This window comes from Spinacia oleracea, chromosome 3 (assembly GCF_020520425.1).
Source record: "Spinacia oleracea cultivar Varoflay chromosome 3, BTI_SOV_V1, whole genome shotgun sequence".
Classification (NCBI taxonomy): domain Eukaryota; kingdom Viridiplantae; phylum Streptophyta; class Magnoliopsida; order Caryophyllales; family Amaranthaceae; genus Spinacia; species Spinacia oleracea.
The window spans coordinates 46068919-46083972 of NC_079489.1; the positions used below are offsets into that span (position 1 = coordinate 46068919).

Here is a 15054-nt window from a genome sequence, read left to right on the forward strand (position 1 = left end):
ATAAGAAAAAGATTCCATTCTATACATGGAGAATCTTTTAAATTATCTTTTCGATAATTTGGTAACAAATCTAACCAATATAAGATTATCTTTTTTATAAAAAATACTCCATTATAAAAATTTAAGTGCATGTAATATAGTGTATAATTTTTTTTACTATAAATCTATACTATTTTAACAACTAAATTTGATAATTATAACCGCCATTGATTGTACTGTTTTATACGTAGTTTATTTAGCAACTAAGTGCGATAATTATCACCGCCATTTATAGTAATATTTTACCTTTTATCTACAAGCTATCTATCTATATTAATCTTTTATCTATGTATATATTATACTAAAAGAGAGGGTACCTCAATGTGGTGCTAACGCGGGGCAATTTTTTTATCTTTATTTTTAATTTCTAACTGTATATCATTTGTATTACCTGCTAATATACATAACCTATAATATTGAATATACGGTATAACATAATCTCTATTTACTAAATTAAAGAAACTATTTATTTTAAAGATACTATTGACTTCTATTGTTAAAGATATTATGAAAAATATTATTGACATAATATTGTATAGTACTAGAATAATATATTCATTTGACATCTTTCATATGGTAACTAACAAGATATTTAACAAAAACTTATGACTAAATTAACTTATGAAATACATATGCTATGTACTAGAATGTATGTTTATTTGATTGCTCAAAGATTATATTCTTAAATTTTCTTAACATAAGTTATGATCAAAATAAATATACTAGAGTGTATGTTTATTTCAAATGGGTATGCACGCATACTACGGGGTATATGCAATACGTAGTAAAATTTATCTCTTTTTGCTAATATATCATTGGAGATATAAATGATACAAAATGTGCATTGGAAAAAATAAAAATTGAAACATCGTTATGGAGTGGATGGAGTATAATATAAGAATTTCAACTATTATTTACAAAAATGTATAAAATAAAATTTATATGTTTCTTTTTATTTGCAACAGTTCCTTAAAACAAAAAAATCACAATACTTGCAACACTATAAATAGAAAACTACTTTGTATGATTTGACATTTCTCCCTCATTTTACTTTCTTTATTATATACTTACCTCTCATAGACTAAATAAAAACCCGCCCACTGATAAAATGACATTTCCTTATCTTCTACTTTCTTTAAAGTGAGAAAAAAGAGTATATTCCAACTATATATAAGCGAAGGAAATATATTTTAAAAAATCACTTCACTACTCTTTCACAAGTCTTTGATTCAACACTCAATCCTTCCTTTTATTTGCTTCATATTCATATTTGGGGTGTCCCTTTAAAATTACTTCATACATTAAACGAAAAGTTTTCCCACTTGCTCTCTCATCATGTGACAGCTTTATCAACTCATGTGCACATTTTAAACTCAATTTTTAACAAAGTGAATTTTGGATATGGAGCAATCAAAAGGGTCGAAGGCTATGAGTATATTCGAAACTTAATTGAAGGTAACATGAATTATTTACCACATATAGAAATGTCATTTTATCAGTGGGCGGGTTTTTCGGGAGACTCCTACTCAACCGCCGGGGGGGGGGTGGAGGAATCTTTAATTAGGTGGGTGATGCGGAAATGAATTTTGTTTTGTAGATGTGTCTCGGGTGACAAGGTAAAGATGGATTTTAGATTGAACCTGGCCTTTCGCCTCGCATATCCTTCATCTAATTGATTATGGATATCAACTAACCTACATATTGTAATATTTTTTTTCATTTATTCAGTGACCACAATAAGCCAACCAAATTGTCAAATATCTAAAACAAAGTTTAAAAATTAAAAACTCTCCAACCAAAAAAAAAAAAAAACTCGGGTATAGGATGGGTTTTAGACGGGCTTGCATAAAGAGGTGATGTTGGAGCAAAAATAAAGATTGTTTTGTAGATGCACCTCACATATCCTTCATTGAATTGATTATACATTTATATATATTGCAACATTTTGTTTATTCATTCAATTTCTCTAATAAGACAAATTGGCAAATATCTAAAACAGAGTTTAAAAATTAAAAACTCTTGATCCAAAAAAACCCCCCGGGTATAAGGTGTGTTTGAACTTTGAGGCGGGTTAGGATAAACGGGTGGCTGTTGGAGCGGAAATGAAATTTGTTTTGTAGATGGGCGACATACATATCGTGGGTGGCGGGATGAGGATGAAGTTTGTAGGTGGTTATAGGGGTGAAGGGACAATCTCGATCATGATTTTCTACTCCTAAAGGGGAAAAGTTTTTCCCTTTGGGATCGGTTGTGGGCAAGGAGCGATTCGAACCTCTGATAGCGTGGTTCGTAGTCACATGCTCTAATCCTCTGAGCTACAGGCCCCCCTGTCTCCACTAGATCTAATCTCGGGAGTATCCTAAAAAAAAGAATATTTCCTCTTCCCTGACCATTTCAGGTTAAGAAGCTGTGAAAGTGCGTAAAAGTTATCTATAGCTGAATAAAGTACGTGATGTGTGTAAGTGTTAAACAATGGAGTAACGTGGTAAATAGTGGGGCAAGTACTAGGTGGGTATGACCATCAAAATAAAGGGTATACTAGAATAACTTTATGTTTGACACAAGTGATGAATGGAAATGAAAATAATTTTATCTACGTACCTTTATTTGTTTTATTTTTATTTTTTCAATTAAGTAAGATACATAATGGGGCAAGAACAAATATCCATCATTAATTTTAATTAGAAGAATATATACAAGCTCTATTTTGGTAATTGTCAACAAATATGTTTAGATTTCATGAAAATTACATATAAATTTATAATGTAAACCGTGCATCGCACGGGTATTATACTAGTTAGAACTATAAATAGGCTTTAAATGAACAAAAAACAACAACGCTTCATTTTTCTCTCGAAGGTTTCTCTCTCCTCTCCACCTTCTCTCTTCACTTTCTCACTCCACAACTGTTACAAACCGCCATTTTTTCAAATTTTTAAGCTTTTTCTCTCTACTTTCTCACTCCACAACTGCTGCAAGCCGCTATTTCTGAAGTAAAATTGAAGAAAATGAGCCTACAAAGCTGTAAATAAGGAAAACAAAAGTACAGGGTGAGTAACACTTACTTCTTCCTGAATTTTCTTCATAATTTTGAATTTTCGAACTTATGAACCCTAACTTTTTTAATTTTCATTGAACAATTACAGTGTTGAATAAATTAATGAAGATGTTACTATGGCACAGTTGCTAAATTCTATCAATAAATCAATCGAAACACATAAGTATGTTACTTTACACTTCGTAATTTCCGTTAATTATATGCTAGTTAGACTTCATGATTTTGTAATTTTCGTAATTTCAATAATAATTAGGGTTTTTCAGTCATTATTTAAAATCTTGCTATTTAATACGGTGAGACTGACGACGAGGAATAGAGAAATGATAAAAACTGATCAAGTTTAAGACAAAGAAAAGTAATTTTTCTCCTAAACCAGAGAAATGTATGTATAAATGCCCGTGTTATTTATGTTATATATGATGTTATTTACTTTACAATGTGTGTTTGTGTTATCTATTACTATATACTAAAAGAGACACCAGGAATGACACGTGTCAATTCATGGTGCGGTTTTTTTCCGCCATTTTTTTTGTTTTGTTTTTTTTAATTCTCTTAAAAAATTACTGCAATAAATTACTGAATAATGAATGGGCTGTCAGCGAGAGATTTCAGGGATTGATTATCTATTTTTTGTTCCTTTATTTAATCTCTTAAAAAATTCCAAAAACAGTTACTGAATATTGAATGGGATGTCAATTCAGCGAGATATTTTAGGGACTGATTTCAGCGAAAGAATATTGAATGGGCTGAAAATATATCAACAAGATTTCAACTATAGAATTAGGAAAGATTTCAGCAATTTGTTTCAATTTAGGGTCAAACCAACGATTCTGAATGGGTACAATCAACGCCTTTGACCATAAATAAGATTTCAACATTACATAAATAATTAGATTACATAATATCCCAAAACGGAGAATCGTAATCTACGGAAAATTTTATGGTAATTACCTATATTACATAAGATATTTCCCGAATTATTATACATACAAAAGCAAAGATCCTTGAATAATCAGCCGAAAATTCCTCGTGCGATTCCAAATCAACGCCTGTCACTATGTCAAGAATATCTTCGACCATTAAGGTCTAGGCCACTGATTGAATTAAGGCATGCCCTCCTTTTCTATCAAAACAAGAGAGTAATAACTTGATGCGTATTGGATCATCATGAATTTTCTTGGCAACTTAATTGATTTTAGTTGAAATTTGAGAGAAGATTAGAAGATGAATTAAATTTCTATGATCAATGGAGTGTTTGAGAAGAATAGAAGATGAAGGGTAGGTGGAAAAAATGGCGGAGACAACAGTAAAGATTGAAGATGATGGTTTGATTAATGATGGCGGTGGAATTCCAAAAGTTAGCCCATTGCTTTTTATTTTTTTACTTTTATTTTACATTTAATACTTTTTTGTCCAAAACTTCACATTTTTATTTATTTCTTTATTATGTTATTTAAAATAATTTATAATAATCTATTTAATATAATTAAGTTAGGGATGCATCATAGTTTTGGTAGCAATTTACCATGCACGTCTATACGGGACCAAATTGGACGAAAGTACTACGGAGTATCTATCTATATTTAATACATACTTTCTCCGTCACTTTTTGTTCTTTACATTTGGTATTTTTCACGCGTTTTAACGATTAATTAATTTGCATCGAGATTCCTCAATTGTTTTTTATTTAAACAAGATAAATTACGTTTATTTATAATGTTTTCACTTTTATCAAAATTCTGATATTGGAAAATGAGAAAAATTTAATGTCCCAATAGAATGCAAAAAACTCGGCTCTAGTAAATAAAAGTGTGAGAGATTAAATTACCTAATGAATTTAATTGGTTAAAATAATAATTGGACTCAAATTTTGATAGAATACTTAGTCATTTATGTGATAATATAAAAGGAAATGTAAAGAACATTTTGAAATACCCAAAAAGGAAAACGTAAAAAACAAAAAGAGTCGGAGGGAGTAGATATTTTATGCCACTTCTGCCACTTTAGTTATATTTAAAAAGTTAAGTGGTATAGGAAAATATATTGTATTTTTTTTATTGCATTATGGAATGAAAAAATATATTGTTACTGTAAACACAAATTTCAGGTCTGCAAAATAAAGTGAACAAAATATATTTTATATTGATTTTTGAAGTTTCTGGGTACAATCTCTAATGTATGCTCCTCTGATTCAATCTCCACTTTGAATTTGACTTGGCTCACAAATTGATTTGATTTGGTTCGCGGACTGATTTGATTTGATTCTTAGATAAGGGCCTTCGGGCTTGATCTCGTTCAAGAATGTTGATGTAGAATAGAACGGCACATCATTTTGTATGCTTGTTGTTCTTCTTCCACCAGAATAATTTGATGTCGATTTGATGTTGATCGCGAGGAGGTTTGATCTTCTTGAATAAGGGCCTTCGGGCTTGATCTCGTCCAAGGATGATCTTCTAGAATGGAACGGCACGTCGATTTGAATGCTTGTTGTTCTTCTTCTAGGGAGAGAGTTTTATATAACTTGACAGGCAGAGAGAGATTTGAGAATTTTAGGTTTTGCCGTCTGTTTCTCCTCTCCCGACAAATGATGCAGGAAACACTACTACAAAAATGGGCAAAGAGACCCTTCCAAAATGGCATAAGAGATCCCTTTTGTGGAGGTCTATATCTCAGAGTTCTCTTTGATTAAGAGACCCTCTCATCTAGAGGAGGTCTCTTTGTTAGAAACAAGAAACCCCTTAGGCAAGAAAGGGGGTCTGTTATATAAAGCATACTAAAAATAATTAAGAAGGGGAAGAGACCCATTCTTAAAGATATGAGGTCTCTTTGTTTATTAAATTCAGATCTCATGTGTAAGAAAAGGGGTCTCTTTGAATTTTTATTATTTTTTTAATTCAACAAACTCAGACCCTCTATATCACCTAACGGGTCTCTTTGATAATTTTTAATTTTTAAAAAAAATAATATTTATGCCGACATGTCTGCATATTGATAATTGCTTATATTACCAACTGAAAAATAAACAAATATTACATCCAAAATCTTCTACACAATTACAAATTATTCATTCATGATTGTAACTTTCATAAATCTAAATTTTACCTCTAAAAATACAAAAATTGTGCAAGTACAGGAATAAAATCTTGTTACAACCTAAATAAACCCACTAAAAAAATATACTATGTATATCTCTGAAGTCGTACACCCAAATTGACGAGAGCTAACCAGTAATCTTCAGAAACGACTATAAGTAAGAGGTTGCTTGCTCGTATTCTGTTGAAATATTTTACAAAAAGTCGATTCAAGGAATTAGCCAAAAAAAATATTCAACCAAATAGAAGGAGCTCAAAATGAGCAAATTCATCATCAGTTAATAATATAGCTCCAGTTTTAAGTAATACATCTGAGTCAAATGTGGGTTGCATGTACCTTATCTATGACCACCAGGATCAAACAGTGTATAACTCACAGGAGAGAACCTCGATCCCTTGTTGAGATCCATATTTCTGTGAACACCAACATATAGTAATTAGAAAGTAATCTGCTAAAAAGAACAAAACAATATTGATAATATGAATCGGGGAAGAAGAGAGATCAAACATTACATCAACACAGAGCATCTAACACTTGATAATATGGATCTGTATCATACTCAAAGCAAAGATTCTTTATGTTCAACTGCAAAAAAATTCAAAAAGAAAAACATAAACACACAAAATCAATGGCGTGTAAGATCATTGTATATGTGTGTGCTTTGTTATACTCGATCAATGTAAAACTCTTCCAACGTCTCTAAACTGGAAAAGCATGTAACCAAGCAAAATTTATCAAGGGTCTCTTTTCCTAATATGTTAGCAGTGATATAAGGATACTTCTAATAGTTCTTGAAACTAAAAACATCAACCATGCAGTTCCCCAGCAAAAAAAACCTTTTCCCCTCTGTTTAGTGACTTTCCACTCACCTGCTCGGAAAAAGGTTCAAATACTCATACCTACTGCAGTAAAGTAGTATGCAAAGCTTCTCCTAGAAAACTAGAACAATATGCGCAATAAATTACAATACTTTGAGCTACTATTGGAACTGATTTCGTTCGGAACAATGATATACCAACAACTGATTTTGCTTCAGCTCATAAGTATCTTGAGTTCCTGACCAATGGTCAGTATCATTCCAAAACATAATAATTGAAATATGTCCACCAAATCAACTATTCCCGATCTAATAAAATATAAAATGAATCTAAACCAAATACAATTATAATATCATAATCTACACAAAATAAAACGAAATACAAACGTCATAAAACCTGTTAAAGTTACTATTAACAAAAACAAAAATATCCAAATTACCTCTGGCTTTCTTGCCAATATCAGTAAATGGAGTTGGAACCATCTCTTCTTTTGTAACTATGATTAATCATCTTACTCCTAAGAAAAGAGAACACGAAAAAATTAGCTTAACATCAAAGCATTCGTCAAAAACAGAAATGTTCCACTTCAAATTTGAAATAAATCAATAGATAATGACATTTTCTGAAAATAAGTTGATCCATTTGTTCATAAAATTAATTGAACTCCACTATCAAATCTCATACATAAGCACACAAAAACTACACTAAAACTAAGAGTGACAAAAAGAGAGAGAAGGAAATGAATGGCGATTCTTGTCAGAGATGTCACCGACGGTGACGACGGAGGGTGAATAAAATCATTAATCAGGCAGTTTTTAATTTCAATGGAATACACATATAAACATCAAACCTAAATATAGCAACGAGAAATATAATTTAATAGCTAACAATACCTGAACAGTCACAAATTCACTCGAGATGCTGAAAAAATTAACAAATTGTTGCCCTAATTGACAAACCTACGATGCCGGAAAATAATAACATCCATTTTTAACCATAAAAGCTTAAAATTACTACAGAACTAGGGCAAATCAAACATTATGGAGAAAGGAAAATACCAGTGAAATATGAGGTTCAAATTTGTGAATGGAATGAAGGTGAGGGTTGTAGAGCTTGGTGCTCCAATTTCTCGAAAATTTGCTTTTTTCGATCGCAGATCTGCACCAACATCATCATCGCCATTTTAGGAATTTTTTTCACTGAGGGATAAGGACGAACATTGAACTGAATAATGAAAAAAATACCCACCATAAGCAGCTTCATCAATGGAGACCTTGGCTCCATAGCAAGATCCGAGCTTACTTCACCGCTTCCTACCTCCCTGCTTTGGAAATTACATCTCGTCACAAGAATTGTTTTTCCTTCAAATTAGGGTTTTTATAACCTTTGTTGATTTGAATATTGAAAGAATTGGTTTTTCTTCGAATTAGGTGCAGAAATTTGGGAGTGATTGATGAAGATAAATTGGAGGTTTGATTGTGAATGAAGGAGTGAGAATTTGGGATGATTGCCTTTAGATCTGAGGTTTGCTTTTCGATGGTACAAGGGAGAAACAATTTTCATTTTTATTCCAAACGTTTTCATTTTTTATTTTTACGGAATGATTCTAAGTTAACAAAGATTTTTCCGTATTAATTGAAATTAGGAAACAGACCCAATATAAGAGCTGACGGGTCTCAATTTTTTTACCTAGTGGACCCCACATATAATAGAGAGGTCGTATCTATGCTAGAAGGTCTCTGTTTCATATTTTATTATATAGATTGTGGGCCCAGGTCTATATAAGAGACCCTCTATTTGTAATATAAGGTCTTTTTAACTAAAGAGACCCGTTAATTAATGTAGTGGGTCTGTTTTTAGAGGTCTATTTGGACATTTTTGTAGTAGTGAAACTCTTATTTATAGGAGTGAGTTGAACTTATAGGGTTTTATGTGTTTTGGGCTTCTTGAAATGGACTTAATAGTCATGACCCATTTATAACAGTTTAACCTATTTTGTTAGGTTTAACCATTAAAAATATCAGGGTTTGATTAAAACAACTAAAATGGGCTAAATTAATATGAGAACGCAAATCAACTAATTTAATAGACTGTCAAATGATTTTCGAGTCAATACTTTGACTTTTGACCAGAATAATATCTAATGTGGCACATATACGAATTTTCCGTGCTTACAAATTGCCCCTCGAGACTAAGTCACGTACATGATTTAGAGTGTTTAATCGGGATTGAGTCTCGAACCTTTTTAATTGTAGCTCATGCAACTTGACCCACCTTTTCGTAAATAGGACTTGACGATTTGCATACTTGACAATGTTGGATAGGCTCACCTGCCTCACCACTGCTGTCTTCTTTTTTCAATTTAATATTAGCTCAGCTACTTGAAATGAACTTAGGAATTAAGAATCAGAAGTTCAAAACCAACCAAATACTCTTTCAATTTACTTATTTTTAATGTTAAGAGTACTTGCTGGCACTGAAGACTCCAACTCCTTCGTTGACCTGCTAGTTGAGATTGAGACAAACAAAGCCACTCCGAAACTAAGATTTCGTAAAGCCAGAAATGCCGAACTTATCTCTTGATATCCTTGTTTGAGATAAACTAGGACTCTGTTAATACTTAATACCAACGTAATGATCTATCATTTAAAGATAAGTTTTACAAACCATCTGTACGGGTATGCTACCAGCTGGCTGGTAGCATCGCCAAAGCCGTTAAGGACAAAAACAGATGAGCCTTACCGGCAATTATTATTCCCTACCAGCATCTCTAAAAGCCGGTAGGGAGGAGGCACGTGACCAAACCAAGAGGTCAACGGGTCGCTATCAATCGGGTAGGACCCATTTGACCGTACGCCCGACCCGCGCCTATATATATGGGCTTCATTTATGACAAAAAGGTACGCAAACACAATCATTTCCACTTAAACCAAAATACTTATTACTCATCATACCTGACTTTAGCATCGGAGGGGGGATCCTCGAATCACCCTCGAGGCTAGTTTACCTTTGTTATCTGCGCAGGATATCATCAGGATAACAGCAACACTCGACCAGCAAGACATCTCCAACCGTTCCCAAATCTTACCGGAACAATTGGCGCTAGAAGGAGGGGACTTCCCAATCTTGTCAAGTAAATCAGCCATCATGGATGCCAACAACAAAAAACCTAGAAAAAACAACAATCTCCCACAATCAACAGTGATCACACCAACACCAGTAGCACAACCCACCGCAGTCAAACCTTCTCTCTTACCTGTCTCAACCAGCCAAGTCACACCACTTACCGATCCTCCCCCAAAAGCACTCAAGTCACAGATAAGCATTGCCCCCCCAGGTTTTGAAGATCCGAACGACGTGATCATAGAGGACGAAACGTCCATGGAAGAAAGGGCACAGGATTCCCCATCCCCCCCACAGATTCAGAGCAACATCTCGGCGTTGTCTCAAAGATTCACACCACAACAGCTGCTGACGGCTTCGGCCGTCATGAAGGCAATGGCTGAACTGTCCTCAAGGAGGACAGAGGGAAATCAGATCGTGGTTACCGGCAGTCGCCCGGGTGCGATGCCGGTTAGAAATCTCTACGAAACCCTAGAGCATGAAGTGGTACTGCCAGCACAACCTGAACCAATACTTGTACACAGTGAAAACCCGGGTAGAAGAAAAAGGCATAGCTCTCGGCGCAGAGAAAAGGTCCACTAGACGTCGGGAGTCGGTGTCAGAACAAGAAGGGTCGATTCCTGCTGGTAGGGAATCGACACCGTACCACGAGGAGCACATCGTACAGTCTCCACAGCCGGGTTGGAATAGATATGAAGGATATCTACCTCATCAGGAGCCGATGAGGCAAACCATACACCCCAAAGACTCCCCACTATGCAGGGGTATACTGGAGCAACCTATGGAGAAAGTAAAGATGCCGACGTGCAAATACAACGGAACCACAGACCCCGTAAATCATTCCACCGCTTTCGAACAACACATGATGCTGTATTCTGACTCAGATGCCATGTGGTGCAAAGTGTTCCAAACCACCTTATCAGGGGTGGCAGCCGATTGGTATAAGAAGTTGCCGGCTGGATCGATATTCAGTTTTCGGCAGATACAAAAGGACTTTGTGAGGCGATTCATTAGCAAGGTTGAACGAAAGAAAACATCTGGAGAGCTGATGTCAATCTCACAAAGGCCGAAAGAACCGCTGAGAGAGTACCTTACTCGGTTTAACAACGAATCCATCACCATACCAGATTTACAGCAGGAAATAGCCGTCTTGGCTCTGTTGAGAGGGATGCAAGAATGCGAGTTCAAAAGGTACCTGGGAAGAAAATCATTTACCTCGCTGGGGGAGGCCTTGAGAAAAGCAAATGAGTATATCAGGAGTGATGAGCTGATGCTAATATCACCCATGGGGGGAAATCAGGCAGTACAATCGGCCAGGAAGGATCATGTTCCCATACAGCAACACAATTACCGGAAAGATAACAGTAGAAAGGAGGGCCATCAGCAGAGAGGGGGATATCCGAATAGACAACAGCCGGTAGGGGCTTATCAGGTGTACACTCCCCTGAACACCGCCAGAGCCACCATCTACGCAGTGAATAAATCGGCAGCGTGGAGAAAACCGTTACCGATGGATACCCCAGGTAACAATAAGAACTTTTGTGCTTTTCATAATGATCATGGTCATTACACGGAGCATTGTAAAGAGCTCAAGGATAACATCGAAGAGCTGGTAAGAAGGGGATACCTATCCCAGTACAGGGTTCGACAGGAAGGCCAGGGAGGAAATAATAGACAGGGGAGTTCGCATAGTCATGCCCCATATACACCTACTCAGCCGGGGTATTCACAGCCCACTGGTAGGATTGAACAGGCACCACCATCCCGGCAAGAAATCCGGTCATTACCGGAAACAAGCAAAGATGGGGCCGATAGGGGAAAAAGACCCACTGTCTGGGTGATCTCTGGAGGGCCCGTGCATGGAGGCACAGTTAGCGGGGCAATAAGAAATCTAGAGGAGCACCGGCACCTGGTGAGTTACCATAGCGCAAGGAAATGGCCGGAACCAACCCCCCTACCGGTCATCACGTTCACTTCGGACGATTGCGGCGGCATAATATATCCCCATGATGACCCGCTGGTACTGGAACTTGAGATAGCAAACTTCCCCGTCAAGAGATGCCTGATTGATGGAGGCAGCTCTGCGAACATCATATTTTGGGAAGCTTTCACTCAGCTGAACATAGATCACGGAGAGTTAGCAAGGGTGAGCTATCCCGTTATCGGATTCTCTGGGGCCAGCGTCTACCCAGAGGGCAGTATCCGTTTACCGGTTCAAGTGGGCAGAGGATCATCAGTCAGGGACTTAATGGTCGACTTTTTGGTGATAAAAGTACCAGCAGCGTATAACGTAATAATTGGTCGACCATTTATTCATAACGCGCAGGCGGTGGTGTCCACGTATCATTTGACCATGATATATCTCTCAAATCTCGAAAGAACAGAAAGGGTACATGGCAGTCAGGAGACTGCCAGATCGTGTTATCTGACAGCGATAAAGGCACCAGGAAGGATGGTGCCGAAAACCAACCTTGCCCGAGAAGCAAACATGCCAACCAAAAGAAAGAGAGGGGATCTGAGCATGGAAAATTTTGATGAAAGGCCTGTCTGCATCCCAAGGCCGGCTGCAGATGGAGAAACTCGGGAAATTGAATTGGTAGAGGGAGTTCCAGAAAGAACGGTACGAATAGGCGCCGATATGGAGGCAGATCAGCAGGTCAATCTTATCGGCCTGTTACGAGAACATGCAGACGTCTTTGCCTTCTCTGCAGATGAAATGCCCGGTATCAGCCCGGACATTATAGTGCATCGTCTGAATGTAGATAAGTCAGTCAGGCCGGTAAAGCAAAAGAAGAGAAATTTCTCCAATGAAAAAAATGCTGCAATAAAAGAAGAAGTAGAAAAATTGCTGGAAGCAGGGTTCATAGAAGTTTGTGACTACCCCGAATGGTTGGCCAACGTGGTCATGGTAAAAAAGTCAAATGGCAGTTGGCGAATGTGCGTAGATTTTACCAACCTGAATGGGGCATGCCCCAAGGACTGCTATCCATTGCCACGAATCGATAGACTGGTAGATTCAACAAGTGGCCACGCTCTTTTGAGTTTCCTGGATGCCTTTTCAGGGTATCACCAAGTCAGTTTGTGTAAGGCCGATAGAAAGAAGGCCGCCTTCATCACAGATTCAGGGGTATACAGCTATAAGGCTATGCCGTTTGGGCTGAAGAATGCAGGAGCAACCTACCAGAAGTTGGTGGATAGGGTATTTGCTTCCCAGAAAGGGAGGAACGTAGAGGTATATGTGGATGACTCAATAGTTAAAAGCCGATTGGCCAGCGACCACATCGACGACTTGAGAGAAACTTTCGAAACTCTGAGGAGGTTCAGGATGAAGTTAAATCCCAAGAAATGTGTATTCGGGGTCCGATCAGGAAAGTTCTTGGGTTTTCTAGTAAGCGAAAGGGGAATCGATGCCAATCCAGATAAGGTAGATGCAATTATGAATCTACCAGAACCCGGTTGCATAAAAGACGTGCAAAAGTTAACAGGAAGAATGGCCGCACTGACCCGGTTCATTAGCAAATCAGCAGACAGGTCGTTGCCCTTTTTCAACGTGTTAAAGCAAAACAAGAAATTCAAATGGGGAGAAACAGAAAAAGCAGCTTTTGAGGCAGTAAAACGGCACCTGCAAGCCTTACCCACAATAGCTTGACCAGATGAAGGAGACACACTGCAGCTATACATATCTGCTTCTCAGCACACAGTGGCAGCAGTACTGATCATAGAGAAAGATAAAACACAAATACCGGTGTACTTTGTCAGTCACATCCTGCAAGAAGCAGAAACGAGGTACTCCTTGATAGAAAAGTTGGGGTTGGCAGTACTGATTGCAGCCAGAAAGCTGAGACCTTACTTTGATGCACACGGAATCCAAGTCCTCACAAACTACCCACTGGAAAAAGCAATGCAAAAAATGGACACATCAGGTAGACTCCTAAAATGGGCGATTGAACTATCAGAGTTTCACATGGAGTATCGGCCCAGAATGGCTATAAAAGCCCAAGCGCTGTCTGACTTCATAGTCGAAGCATCATACCAGGAGGAGGAAATAAAGGAAGGAAAATGGGAAGTAGCAGTAGACGGCTCTGTCACCAAATCAGGTGCAGGAGCAGGGGTAATAGTTACCTCACCAGAAGGAGATCAGTTCGAATATGCTATTAAGTTCTCTTTCCAGGCGTCAAACAACGAGGCAGAATACGAAGCCGCAATCGCTGGCATACAGATCTGCGCGACAGCTGGTGCTCGTAGGCTCACACTCACAACCGACTCACAGCTGGTAGCAAACCAGTTCTCAGGAGAATATGAAACGAAGGAAGATTCCATGAAACGATACGCCGAAAAGCTTAAGCAGTCAGTGGCATAGTTGGAAAGCTTCGAAATAAAATTAGTACCCCGATCAGAGAACATGTTGGCAGACTCCCTGTCAAAACTGGCCAGCTCAAGTGCTCTGGTAAAATCAGTAATGATAGAAGTCATGCATCGAAGGAGCACTGAAGTATTGGGGAAAGAGGTCATGGTAATCACAAGCCAACCTGAATGGTATGATACCATGTGGGCATACAAGAGAGATGGAACACTGCCTACAGAAAAAACGGAAGCAAGAAGGTTGATGAGGAACTCATGCTGGTTTGTAATCATCAGAGGTCAACTCTACAAACGAGGTTTCAGCTTGCCTCTTTTACGATGCATATCAGCATACGAATCGGCACGACTGATAGAAGAAATACATGAAGGAGTGTGTGGAAATCATCAGGGAGGAAAAACCCTTGCACTAAAATGCCAAAGGCAAGGATACTACTGCCCGACAATGCTAACAGACGCACAAGAATACGTCAAGAAATGTGAAAAATGTCAAGTTTTCTCAGCAGTCATCAATCGTCCTGCAAACGATCTCATGCCAATCCTAAATCCAGTACCGTTCGCCCA

At 37.4% G+C, this 15054-nt stretch overlaps 1 protein-coding gene and 1 long non-coding RNA gene across 2 annotated transcripts; one reads left to right on the forward strand and one right to left on the reverse strand.

Moving 5' to 3' along the window:
* Positions 1–6077: 6077 nt before the first annotated feature.
* LOC110792303 (uncharacterized) lies at positions 6078–9945 on the reverse strand. The gene is made up of 6 exons (XR_002534348.2): positions 8257–9945; positions 8067–8166; positions 7448–7525; positions 6703–6775; positions 6527–6603; positions 6078–6370 (listed from the first exon to the last, which is right to left on the reverse strand). It is a non-coding gene; the product is annotated as an uncharacterized lncRNA (long non-coding RNA).
* A 210-nt stretch (positions 9946–10155) lies between these two features.
* LOC130469668 (uncharacterized) lies at positions 10156–14491 on the forward strand. The gene is made up of 4 exons (XM_056839081.1): positions 10156–10570; positions 10656–13004; positions 13194–13741; positions 13826–14491. The coding sequence occupies exons 1-4, from the start codon at positions 10156–10158 to the stop codon at positions 14489–14491; spliced, it is 3978 nt and encodes a 1325-aa protein (XP_056695059.1).
* The last annotated feature ends 563 nt before the right edge of the window (positions 14492–15054 follow it).

What these genes read in the sequence shown, in the direction of transcription:
- LOC130469668 (XM_056839081.1), top strand. Translation starts at nt 10,156, where the DNA reads ATGGATGCCAACAACAAAAAACCTAGAAAAAACAACAATCTCCCACAA. An exon ending in GGTTACCGGCAGTCGCCCGG is followed by an intron (nt 10,571 to 10,655) that starts GTGCGATGCCGG and finishes ACTTGTACACAG; the next exon opens with TGAAAACCCGGGTAGAAGAA. An exon ending in AAAAAGCAGCTTTTGAGGCA is followed by an intron (nt 13,742 to 13,825) that starts GTAAAACGGCAC and finishes TCTGCTTCTCAG; the next exon opens with CACACAGTGGCAGCAGTACT.